This window comes from Manis pentadactyla, chromosome 12, assembly GCF_030020395.1.
Source record: "Manis pentadactyla isolate mManPen7 chromosome 12, mManPen7.hap1, whole genome shotgun sequence".
NCBI classification, from domain to species: Eukaryota; Metazoa; Chordata; class Mammalia; order Pholidota; family Manidae; genus Manis; species Manis pentadactyla.
The window spans coordinates 12,328,522-12,342,570 of record NC_080030.1 but is presented as its reverse complement, the minus strand read 5'-3'; the positions used below and the strand labels follow the sequence as shown (position 1 = coordinate 12,342,570).

At 40.3% G+C, this 14,049-nt stretch overlaps 1 protein-coding gene across 3 annotated transcripts in view; it reads right to left on the bottom strand.

Moving 5' to 3' along the window:
* LOC118917569 (cytochrome P450 4F2-like) overlaps positions 1–14,049 on the bottom strand; it is a 90,853-nt gene that overhangs the window by 34,946 nt on the left and 41,858 nt on the right. Inside the window, exon 4 of one of the 3 annotated variants that reach the window (XM_036895521.2) lies at positions 68–212. The exons of the other annotated variants lie outside the window; for them this stretch is intronic. Coding sequence (XP_036751416.2) covers positions 68–212 — 145 coding nt within the window. The remainder of the gene's footprint in view (positions 1–67; positions 213–14,049) is intronic. 3 annotated transcript variants of the gene reach the window in all.

The following is a 14,049-nucleotide window of genomic DNA, read 5'->3' as shown; positions in this document are numbered from 1 at the left end:
TCAGGAGTGGGAGGGGCTTGGAGAGGAAGGAGGAAAGAGCTGGGGTTGGGGCTCCTGGGAGAAATACCTGAGGCCTGGAGCAGGGGGACAACGAACTTTGGGTGGATGAGCCGCACGACGGGGTGGAAAGGCCCGAGCCACCAGAGGTGGACGTCTCGGAAGCAGTGGGCCAGGTCCTCCATCAGCCGCAGGCCCTCCTCATTGTTCTTGGCCTGGGGATGGGCAGGGGTGAAGCCAGTGCAGGGGGCCTCAGATGTCACCACCATCCACGGTACCCCCTACCCACCATGTCCCACTCACCACCTTCTCCCATCCGCCTGGATTATTGGTCTACACCTCTCTGCATCTCACTAAGTCAGCTTCTCTTTGTTGGTCGCTGTCTTTTGTGTCTATTTATGAGCCCCTCCAACACCTTCATCTCTCTGTTTGTTTAGACAGATGATAGATGATAGATAGATAGATAGATAATGGATGGATGGAGGGAGGGAGACATAAATGACTATATGGTGGATGGATAAATGGGATAAATGATAAGTGGAGGCATAGGTAAATAATGGATGGATTGAAATAGATTAGATAGATGATAGATAGATAGATAGATAGATAGATAGATAGATATAGATAGATGATAGATAACGGGTAGATAAAAAGATGATGATGTCCAACATCAGCACTCTCTGGAAGACTCATGCCAGAAGATGATCATCAAAAAACCCCAACAAAGATCCATGCACTGCCACAGGTGTAGATGCACTCATCCCACCAGTTCCTGGACTTGCCATGGGAATGAAGAAGGAGATATCTAAGCTGGCCTCTGCATACAGTAAAACAACAAATTTGACTGGATCTATGCTGTTGGAACTCAACCAAGAATTTGGAGAAGTGCAAGTTGTAGTGCTCCAAAATCTTACAACTACAGACTATTTACTGTTAAAAGAACATAAGGGAGGTGAACATTCCCCAGGAATGGGTTGTTTTAATTTGTCTGATTTCTCTCAGACGGTTCAAGTTCAGTTGGACAATATCCACCATATCATAGATAAGTTTTCACAAATGCCTAAGGTGCCTAACTGGTTTTCTTGGTTTCACTGGAGATGGCTGGTAATTACAGGTATGCTTTGGTTATGTAACTATACTCCTATTATGTTAATGTGTGTGCGCAATTTAAGTAGTAGCTTAAAACCTATACATGCTGAAGTTACTCTACAAGAAGATATGTCAAAGAAATAATCAATCTTCCCATGTTTTCTGCCACCTGCTACTTCTATAGCTTTTCTTCTTCCTTCCTAATTACAACCCTTAAATAGAATTCGTGCCTCATATCAAATTTACCGAGTATCATAATTCTTCCAAGTGGTAAAGATACCTCAAGACAAATGCTGGGCATAGAAGGTACAGGGCATAAATATGCAAAGAAATAAAAAGCTAACCATTTCAAACAATAAGGCTTCTCTCTCACTTACCAACTTTACATTTCCCTGTATGGCCCTGGAAGATGACTGGTTAGCCAGAGACGGGTAAGATTCCTCAAGGGAGGAACAACCTAAGACAGGCACAGTCGCAGGGGGGCCATCAGGTGAGAAATTGGGGATCAACAGAGGTGAGGCTTAGAACCTCACCCCCCCGTTCTGAGAGAAATCTTCTGCATACGTGGATGTTTTATTGCCCTGGTCTAGCTTGGATTAACACATAGTCTACAGGCACACACCTGATCATCTACATTTGCTCTCTTACAACACTAAACTATGTTTTTCTACCTTTATCTTGTATCTACCTACCACTTCAGCATTTTATTAAAAATAATAATAATAAAGAGAGAAATGTGGTATCCACATATAAATCAAGTATAAAAATCAAATGAGTATTCATATTTGAACTGACTGTTTATAGTTCATAATGCATGAGCAAAACTGAAGGTTTCTGTGATGACTGCCCTTGTACTGTTCACCATATAAGAACTTATTCACTATGTAAGAATTTGTTCTCCATGTAAGAACTTGTTTATTATGCCTCAGAAGATTGGAGACTGATGAAAATTAGGCTTGGGGTGGATTAATGATTGTGCATTGAGCATTGAGTCCCCTATACAGAATTTTATTGTTGTTAACAACCATTTGATCAATAAATATGAGAGATGGTCGAGGAGCGGAAGATAGCGGCGTGAGTAGAGCAGTGGAAATCTCCTCCCAAAACAACATATATCTATGAAAATATAACAAAGACAACCCTTCCTAGAATAAAGACCAGAGGACACAGGACAATATCCAGACCACATCCGCACCTCAGAGAACCCAGCGCCTCGCGAAGGGGATAAGATACAAGCCCCGGCCCCGCGGGAGCCGAGCGCCCCTCCCCCCAGCTCCCGGCGGGAGAAGAGCAGGCAGAGCGGGAGGGAGACGGAGCCCAGGACTGCCGAGCACCCAGCCCCAGCCATCCGGGCCAGAGAGCAGACACAGTGCGTGCCCAGGGGGCCCTGGATACTAGGGAAACAGGGCAGCAAGAACAGTGAGCGGGCACTGGAGGCCGGGCGCCGGAGGACATAAGAAAAGCGCGCGACCATTTTTTTTTGGCTTTTTTTGCTGTTTTGTTTTGGCGAGCGCTTTTTGGAACTCTTAAAGGGATAGGGACCCCAATACTAGGGAAACAGGGCAGAAAGACCGGTGAGCAGAGGCCTGCGGCTGGCACCGGAGAATAAAGAAAAACGAACGACCACCTTTTTTTTTTTTAATTAAAAACTTTTTTTTTTTTTTTAATTAAAAAAATTTTTTTTTCTTTTTTTTTTTTTTTTTTTTTTGATGGTCCTTGTTTTGTTTTGGCGGGTGGTTTTTGGAAGTCTTAAAGGGGCAGGGCAAGTCACTTAATCCAGAGGTAGGGAATCCGGGAATCTCTGGGCACCCTAACCCCTGGGCTGCAGGGAGCAGGGAGGCCCCTTACGGAGATAAATAGCCTCCCAGCAGCTCCTGCTCCAACGCGACTCCACCATTTTGGAGTAGCTGCCCGAGCCAGGCCACGCCCACAGCAACAGCGGAGATTAACTCCATAGCAGCCGGGCAGGAAGCAGAAACCCTGTCTGCACGCAGCTGCGCAGCACAAGCCACTAGAGGTCGCTGTTCTCCCAGGAGAGGAGGGCCACAAACCAACAAGAAAGGAAGTCCTTCCAGCCGTCACTCGTCCCAGTTCTGCAGACTATTCCTATCACCATGAAAAGGCAAAGCTACAGGCAGAAAAAGATCACAGAGACAACACCAGAGAAGGAGACAGACCTAACCAGTCTTCCTGACAAAGAATTCAAAATAAGAATCATAAACATGCTGACAGAGATGCAGAGAAATATGCAAGAGAAATGGGATGAAGTCCGGAAGGAGATCACAGATGCCAGAAAGGAGATCGCAGAAATGAAACAAACTCTGGAAGGGTTTATAAGCAGAATGGATAGAATGCAAGAGGCCATTGATGGAATTGAAATCAGAGAACAGGAACGCATAGAAGCTGACATAGAGAGAGACAAAAGGATCTCCAGGAATGAAACAATATTAAGAGAACTGTGTGACCAATCCAAAAGGAACAATATCCGTATTATAGGGGTCCCAGAAGAAGAAGAGAGAGGAAAAGAGATGGAAAGTATCTTAGAAGAAGTAATTGCTGAAAACTTCCCCAAACTGGGGGAGGAAGTAATCGAACAGACCACGGAAATACACAGAACCCCCAACAGAAAGGATCCAAGAAGGGCAACACCAAGACACATAATAATTAAAATGGCAAAGATCAAGGACAAGGAAAGAGTGTTAAAGGCAGCTAGAGAGAAAAAGGTCACCTATAAAGGGAAACCCATCAGGCTAACGTCAGATTTCTCAACAGAAACCCTACAGGCCAGAAGAGAATGGCATGATATATTTAATACAATTAAACAGAAGGGCCTTGAACCAAGGATACTGTATCCAGCACGAGTATCATTCAAATATGACGCTGGGATTAAACAATTCCCAGACAAACAAAAGCTGAGGGAATTTGCTTTCCACAAACCACCTCTACAGAACATCTTACAGGGACTGCTCTAGATGGGAGCACTCCTAGAAAGAGCACAGCACAAAACACCCAACATATGAAGAATCGAGGAGGAGGAACAAGAAGGGAGAGAAGAAAAGAATCTCCAGACAGTGTATATAACAGCTCAATAAGCGAGCTAAGTTAGGCAGTAAGATACTAAAGAGGCTAACCTTGAACCTTTGGTAACCACGAATTTAAAGCTTCCAATGGCAATAAGTACATATCTTTCAATAGTCACCCTAAATGTTAATGGGTTGAATGCACCAATCAAAAGACACAGAGTAACAGAATGGATAAAAAAGCAAGACCCATCTATATGCTGCTTACAAGAAACTCACCTCAAACCCAAAGACATGTACAGACTAAAAGTCAAGGGATGGAAAAACATATCTCAAGCAAACAACAGTGAGAAGAAAGCAGGGGTTGCAGTACTAATATCAGACAAAATAGACTTCAAAACAAAGAAAGTAACAAGAGATAAAGAAGGACACTACATAATGATAAAGGGCTCAGTCAAACAAGAGGATATAACCATTCTAAATATATATGCACCCAACACAGGAGCACCAGCATATGTGAAACAAATACTAACAGAACTAAAGGGGGATATAGACTGCAAAGCATTCATTCTGGGAGACTTCAACACACCACTCACCCCAAAGGATAGATCCACCGGGCAGAAAATAAGTAAGGACACAGAAGCACTGAACAACACAGTAGAGCAGATGGACCTAATAGACATCTATAGAACTCTACATCCAAAAGCAGCGGGATATACATTCTTCTCAAGGGCACATGGAACATTCTCCAGAATAGACCACATACTAGGCCACAAAAAGAGCCTCAGAAAATTCCAAAAGATTGAAATCCTACCAACCAACTTTTCAGACCACAAAGGCATAAAACTAGAAATAAACTGTACAAAGAAAGCAAAGAGGCTCACAAACACATGGAGGCTTAACAACATGCTCCTAAATAATCAATGGATCAATGACCAAATCAAAATGGAGATCCAGCAATATATGGAAACAAATGACAACAACAACACTAAGCCCCAACTTCTGTGGGACACAGCAAAAGCAGTCTTAAGAGGAAAGTATATAGCAATCCAAGCATATTTAAAAAAGGAAGAGCAATCTCAAATGAATGGTCTAACGTCACAATTATCGAAATTGGAAAAAGAAGAACAGATGAGGCCTAAGGTCAGCAGAAGGAGGGACATAATAAAGATCAGAGAAGAAATAAATAAAATTGAGAAGAATAAAACAATAGCAAAAATCAATGAAACCAAGAGCTGGTTCTTCAAGAAAATAAACAAAATAGATAAGCCTCTAGCCAGACTTATTAAGAAGAAAAGAGAGTCAACACAAATCAACAGTATCAGAAACGAGAAAGGAAAAATCACAACGGACCCCATGGAAATGCAAAGAATTATTGGAGAATACTATGAAAACCTATATGCCAACAAGCTGGGAAACCTAGGAGAAATGGACAACTTCCTAGAAAAATATAACCTTCCAAGACTGACCCAGGAAGAAACAGAAAATCTAAACAGACCAATTACCAGCAACGAAATTGAAGCGGTAATCAAAAAACTACCAAAGAACAAAACCCCCGGGCCAGATGGATTTACCTCGGAATTTTATCAGACATACAGGGAAGACATAATACCCATTCTCCTTAAAGTTTTCCAAAAAATAGAGGAGGAGGGGATACTCCCAAACTCATTCTCTGAAGCTAACATCACCCTAATACCAAAACCAGGCAAGGACCCCACCAAAAAAGAAAACTACAGACCAATATCCCTGATGAACGTAGATGCAAAAATACTCAAAAAAATATTAGCAAACCGAATTCAAAAATACATCAATAGGATCATACATCATGACCAAGTGGGATTCATCCCAGGGATGCAAGGATGGTACAACATTCGAAAGTCCATCAACATCATCCACCACATCAACAAAAAGAAAGACAAAAACCACATGATCATCTCCATAGTTGCTGAAAAAGCATTTGACAAAGTTCAACATCCATTCATGTTAAAAACTCTCAGCAAAATGGGAATAGAGGGCAAGTACCTCAACATAATAAAGGCCATCTATGATAAACCCACAGCCAACATTATATTGAACAGTGAGAAGCTGAAAGCATTTCCTCTGAGATCGGGAACTAGACAGGGATGCCCACTCTCTCCACTGTTATTTAACATAGTACTGGAGGTCCTAGCCACGGCAATCAGACAAAATAAAGAAATACAAGGAATCCAGATTGGTAAAGAAGAAGTTAAACTGTCACTATTTGCAGATGACATGATACTGTACATAAAAAACCCTAAAGACTCCACCCCAAAACTACTAGAACTGATATAGGAATACAGCAAAGTTGCAGGATACAAAATCAACACACAGAAATCTGTGGCTTTCCTATATACTAACAATGAACCAACAGAAAGAGAAATCAGGAAAACAACTCCATTCACAATTGCATCAAAAAAACTAAAATACCTACGAATAAACCTAACCAAAGAAGTGAAAGACTTATGCTCTGAAAACTACAAGTCACTCTTAAGAGAAATTAAAGGGGACACTAACAGATGGAAACTCATCCCATGCTCGTGGCTAGGAAGAATTAATATCGTCAAAATGGCCATCCTGCCCAAAGCAATATACAGATTTGATGCAATCCCTATGAAACTACCAGCAACATTCTTCAATGAACTGGAACAAATAATTCAAAAATTCATATGGAACCACCAAAGACCCCGAATAGCCAAAGCAATCCTGAGAAAGAAGAATAAAGTAGGGGGGATCTCACTCCCCAACTTCAAGCTCTATTATAAAGCCATAGTAATCAAGACAATTTGGTACTGGCACAAGAGCAGAGCCACAGACCAATGGAACAGACTAGACAATCCAGACATTAACTCAGACATATATGGTCAATTAATATTTGATAAAGGAGCCATGGACATACAATGGCGAAATGACAGTCTCTTCAACAGATGGTGCTGGCAAAACTGGACAGCTACATGTAGGAGAATGAAACTGGACCATCGTCTAACCCCATATACAAAAGTAAACTCAAAATGGATCAAAGACCTGAATGTAAGTCATGAAACCATTAAACTCTTGGAAGAAAACATAGGCACAAACCTCTTAGACATAAACATGAGTGACCTCTTCTTGAACATATCTCCCCGGGCAAGGAAAACAACAGCAAAAATGAACAAGTGGGACTATATTAAGCTGAAAAGCTTCTGTACAGCAAAAGACACCATCAATAGAACAAAAAGAAACCCTACAGTATGGGAGAATATCTTTGAAAATGACACATCCGATAAAGGCTTGACGTCCAGAATATATAAAGAGCTCACACGCCTCAACAAACAAAAAACAAATAACCCAATTAAAAAATGGGCAAAGGAACTGAACAGACGGTTCTCCAAAAAAGAAATACAGATGGCCAACAGACACATGAAAAGATGCTCCACATCGCTAATTATCAGAGAAATGCAAATTAAAACTACAATGAGGTATCACCTCACACCAGTAAGGATGGCTGCCATCCAAAAGACAAACAACAACAAATGTTGGCGAGGCTGTGGAGAAAGGGGAACCCTCCTACACTGCTGGTGGGAATGTAAACTTGTTCAACCATTGTGGAAAGCAGTATGGAGGTACATCAAAATGCTCAAAACAGACTTACCATTTGACCCAGGAATTGCACTCCTAGGAATTTACCCTAAGAATGCAGCAATCAAGTATGAGAAAGATCAGTGCACCCCTATGTTTATCGCAGCACTATTTACAATAGCCAAGAATTGGAAGCAACCTAAATGTCCATCGATAGATGAATGGATAAAGAAGATGTGGTACATATACACAATGGAATACTACTCAGCCATAAGAAAAGGGCAAATCCAACCATTTGCAGCAACATGGATGGAGCTGGAGGGTATTTTGCTCAGTGAAACAAGCCAAGCAGAGAAAGAGAAATACCAAATGATTTCACTCATCTGTGGAATATAAGAACAAAGGAAAAACTGAAGGAACAAAACAGCAGCAGAATCACAGAACTCAAGAATGGACTAACAGGTACCAAAGGGAAAGGGACTGGGGAGGATGGGTGGGTAGGGAGGGATAAGGGGGGGAGAAGTAGGGGGGTATTAAGATTAGCATCCATAGCGGGGTGGGAGAAAGGGGAGGGCTGTACAACACAGAGAAGACAAGTAGTGATTCTACAACAGGTTGCTACGCTGATGGACAGTGACTGTAAAGGAGTATATAGGGGGGACCTGGTATAGGGGAGAGCCTAGTAAACAAAGTATTCGTAAGTATTCGTCATGTAAGTGTAGATTAATGATTAAAAAAAAAAAAATGCAGTTCCTATGTGGTGACCTCTAATGAGTTCTACACAATAATATAAAGGACATATAAAAGTGTAGGCAAAGGGTCTGTTTGTGTTTATACAGAGGATCAAAGCCTAATTTGGCTACCCCGAAAATGAACTAAGAAACGATATGAAAGAGAACTTCCAACATCAGCACTCTCGGGAAGACTCATGCCAGAAGATGATCATCAAAAAACCCCAACAAAGATCCACGCACTGCTACAGCTGTAGATGCACTCATCCCACCAGCTCCTGGACTTGCCATGGGAATGAAGGAGATATCTAAGCTGGCCTGTGCATACAGTAAAACAACAAATTTGACTGGATCTATACTGTTGGAACTCAACCAAGAATTAGGAGAAGTGCAAATTGTAGCGCTCCAAAATCTTACAACTACAGACTATTTACTGTTAAAAGAACATATGGGATGTGAACAGTGCCCAGGAATGGGTTGTTTTAATTTGTCTGATTTTTCTCAAACTATTCAAATTCAGTTAGATAATAACCATCATATCATTGATAAGTTTTCACAAATGCCTAGGGTGCCTAACTGGTTTTCTTGGTTTCACTGGAGATGGCTGGTAATTACAGGTATGCTTTGGTTATGTAACTATACTCCTATTATGTTAATGTGTGTGCGCAATTTAAGTAGTAGCTTAAAATATATACATGCTGAAGTTACTCTACAAGAAGATATGTCAAAGAAATAATCAATCTTCCCAGGTTTTCTCCTGCCTGCTACTTCTATAGCTTTTCTTCTTCCTTCCTAATTACAACGAATTCTTAAATAGAATTCGTGCCTCATATCAAATTTACCGAGTATCATAACTCCTCCAAGTGGTAAAGATACCTCAAGACAAATGCTGGGCATAGAAGCCACAGGGCATAAATATGCAAAGAAATAAAAAGCTAACCATTTCAAACAATAAGGCTTCTCTCTCACTTACCAACTTAACATTTCCCTGTGTGGCCCCGGAAGATGACTGGTTAGCCAGAGACGGGTAAGATTCCTCAAGGGAGGAACAACCTAAGACAGGCACAGTCGCTGGGGGGTCATCAGGTGAGAAATTGGGGATCAACAGAGGTGAGGCTTAGAACCTCACCCCCCCTGTTCTGAGAGAAATCTTCTGCATATGTGGATGTTTTATTGCCCTGGTCTAGCTTGGATTAACACATAGTCTACAGGCACACACCTGATCATCTACATTTGCTCTCTTACAACACTAAACTATGTTTTCTACCTTTATGTTGTATCTACCTACCACTTCAGCATCTTATTAAAAATAATAAAGAGAGAAATGTGGTATCCACATATAAATCAAGTATAAAAATCAAATGTGTATTCATATTTGAACTGACTGTTTATAGTTCATAATGCATGAGCAAAACCAAAAGTTTCTGTGATGACTGCCCTTGTACTGTTCACCATGTAACTTATTCACTATGTAAGAATTTGTTCTCCATGTAAGAACTTGTTCGTTATGCTTCAGAAGATTGGAGACTGACGAAAATTAGGCTTGGGGTGGATTAATGATTGTGCATTGAGCATTGACTCCCCTATACAGAATTTTATTGTTGTTAACAACCATTTGATCAATAAAAATGAGAGATGCCCTAACAACAACAACCAAGAAAAAGTACACACTTCCAATTGTAAAATAAATAAGCAACCGGGATGTAATGTATAGCATAAGGAATATAGTCAAAATATTGTAACAACTTGGTATGGTGATAGCTAGTACCTAGAATTATCATGTATATAAATGTTGAATCACTGTGTTGTACACCTGAAACTAATGTAATGTAATACTGTGTGTCAACTACCCTTCAATAAAAAATAATTATCTAAAAAAAAAAAAAAAAAAAAAAAAAAAGCTAACCTTTTCGAACAATATTGCTTCTCTCTCACTTACCAACTTCACATTTCCCTGTATGGCCCCGGAAGATGACTGGTTAGCCAGAGACGGGTAAGATTCCTCAAGGGAGGAACAACCTAAGACAGGCACAGTCGCAGGGGGGGTCATCAGGTGAGAAACTGGGGATCAACAGAGGTGAGGCTTAGAACCTCACCCCCCCGTTCTGAGAGAAATCTTCTGCATACGTGGATGTTTTATTGCCCTGGTCTAGCTTGGATTAACACATAGTCTACAGGCACACACCTGATCATCTACATGTGCTCTCATACAACACTAAACTATGTTTTCTACCTTTATCTTGTATCTACCTACCACTTCAGCATTTTATTAAAAATAATAATAATAAAGAGAGAAATGTGGTATCCACATATAAATCAAGTATAAAAACCAAATCAGTATTCATATTTGAACTGACTGTTTATAGTTCATAATGCATGAGCAAAACCGAAAGTTTCTGTGATGACTGCCCTTGTACTGTTCACTATGTAACTTATTCATTATGTAAGAATTTGTTCTCCATGTAAGAACTTGTTTGTTATGCCTCAGAAGATTGGAGACTGACAAAAATTAGGCTTGGGGTGGAATAATGATTGTGCATTGAGCATTGACTCCCCTATACAGAATTTTATTGTCGTTAACAACCATTTGATCAATAAATATGAGAGATGCCCTCACAAAAAAAAAAAAAAAAAAAAAAAAAAAGGACAGACTTCCAATGGTAAAATAAATTAGTAACCGGGATGTAATGTATAGCATAAGGAATATAGTCAAGATATTGTAACAGCCTGGTAGGGTGATAGCTGGAACCTAGAATTATGTATATAAATGTTCTACCACTGTGTTGTACACTTGAAACTCATGTAATGTAATACTGTGTGTCAACTACCCTTCAATAAAAAATAATTATTAAAAAAAAAAAAAAAAAAAAGAAATACAGATGGCCAACAGACACATGAAAAGATGCTCCACATCGCTAATTATCAGAGAAATGCAAATTAAAACTACAATGAGGTATCACCTCACACCAGTAAGGATGGCTGCCATCCAAAAGACAAACAACAACAAATGTTGGCGAGGCTGTGGAGAAAGGGGAACCCTCCTACACTGCTGGTGGGAATGTAAGTTAGTTCAACCATTGTGGAAAGCAGTATGGAGGTACATCAAAATGCTCAAAACAGACATACCATTTCACCCAGGAATTCCACTCCTAGGAATTTACCCTAAGAACGCAGCAATCAAGTTTGAGAAAGACAGATGCACCCCTATGTTTATTGCAGCACTATTTACAATAGCCAAGAATTGGAAGCAACCTAAATGTCCATCAATAGATGAATGGATAAAGAAGATGTGGTACATATACACAATGGAATACTACTCAGCCATAAGAAAAGGGCAAATCCAATCATTTGCAGCAACATGGATGGAGCTGGAGGGTATTATGCTCAGTGAAACAAGCCAAGCGGAGAAAGAGAAATACCAAATGATTTCACTTATCTGTGGAATATAAGAACAAAGGAAAAACTGAAGGAACAAAACAGCAGCAGAATCAGAGAACCCAAGAATGGACTAACAGGTACCAAAGGGAAAGGGACTGGGGAGGATGGGTGGGTAGGGAGGGATAAGGGGGGGAGAAGTAGGGGGGTATTAAGATTAACATGCATGGGGGGGTTGGAGAAAAGGGAGGGCTGTACAACACAGAGAAGGCAAGTAGTGATTCTACAACATTTGCTATGCTGATGGACAGTGACTGTAAAGGGGTTTATAGGGGAGACCTGGTATAGGGGAGAGCCTAGTAAACATAACATTCGTCATATAAGTGTAGATTAGTGATACCAAAAACAAAGCAAAAAAAAAAAAAAGAGCTGTGTGGTAACCTCCAACGAGTTCTACACAAGGGTATAAAGGGCATATAAAAGTGTAGGCAAAGGGTCTGTTTGTGTTTATACAGAGGATCAAAGCCTAATTGGGCTACCCCGAAAATGAACTAAGATACGATATGAAAAAGAACTTCCAACATCAGCACTCTCGGGAAGACTCATGCCAGAAGATGATCATCAAAAAACCCCAACAAAGATCCACGCACTGCTACAGCTGTAGATGCACTCATCCCACCAGCTCCTGGACTTGCCATGGGAATGATGAAGGAGATATCTAAGCTGGCCTGTGCATACAGTAAAACAACAAATTTGACTGGATCTATACTGTTGGAACTCAACCAAGAATTAGGAGAAGTGCAAATTGTAGCACTCCAAAATCTTACAACTACAGACTATTTACTGTTAAAAGAACATAAGGGAGGTGAACAGTCCCCAGGAATGGGTTGTTTTAATTTGTCTGATTTCTCTCAGACGGTTCAAGTTCAGTTGGACAATATCCACCATATCATAGATAAGTTTTCACAAATGCCTAAGGTGCCTAACTGGTTTTCTTGGTTTCACTGGAGATGGCTGGTAATTACAGGTATGCTTTGGTTATGTAACTATACTCCTATTATGTTAATGTGTGTGCGCAATTTAAGTAGTAGCTTAAAACCTATACATGCTGAAGTACTCTACAAGAAGATATGTCAAAGAAATAATCAATCTTCCCATGTTTTCTGCCGCCTGCTACTTCTATAGCTTTTCTTCTTCCTTCCTAATTACAACCCTTAAATAGAATTCGTGCCTCATATCAAATTTACCGAGTATCATAATTCTTCCAAGTGGTAAAGATACCTCAAGACAAATGCTGGGCATAGAAGCCACAGGGCATAAATATGCAAAGAAGTAAAAAGCTAACTTTTTCAAACAATAAGGCTTCCCTCTCACTTACCAACTTCACATTTCCCTGTATGGCCCTGGAAGATGACTGGTTAGCCAGAGACGGGTAAGATTCCTCAAGGGAGGAACAACCTAAGACAGGCACAGTCGCAGGGGGGCCATCAGGTGAGAAATTGGGGATCAACAGAGGTGAGGCTTAGAACCTCACCCCCCCGTTCTGAGAGAAATCTTCTGCATACGTGGATGTTTTATTGCCCTGGTCTAGCTTGGATTAACACATAGTCTACAGGCACACACCTGATCATCTACATTTGCTCTCTTACAACACTAAACTATGTTTTCTACCTTTATCTTTTATCTACCTACCACTTCAGCATTTTATTAAAAATAATAATAATAAAGAGAGAAATGTGGTATCCACATATAAATCAAGTATAAAAACCAAATGAGTATTCATATTTGAACTGACTGTTTATAGTTCATAATGCATGAGCAAAACCGAAAGTTTCTGTGATGACTGCCCTTGTACTGTTCACTATGTAACTTATTCGCTATGTAAGAATTTGTTCTCCATGTAAGAACTTGTTTGTTATGCCTCAGAAGATTGGAGACTGACGAAAATTATGCTTGGGGTGGATTAATGATTGTGCATTGAGCATTGACTCCCCTATACAGAATTTTATTGTCATTAACAACCATTTGATCAATAAATATGAGAGATGCCCTCACAAAAAAAAAAAAAAAAAAAAGGACAGACTTCCAATGGTAAAATAAATAAGTAACCGGGATGTAATGTATAGCATAAGGAATATAGTCAAGATATTGTAACAGCTTCGTAGGGTGATAGCTGGAACCTAGAATTATGTATATAAATGTTTTACCACTGTGTTGTACACTTGAAACTAATGTAATGTAATACTGTGCGTCAACTACCC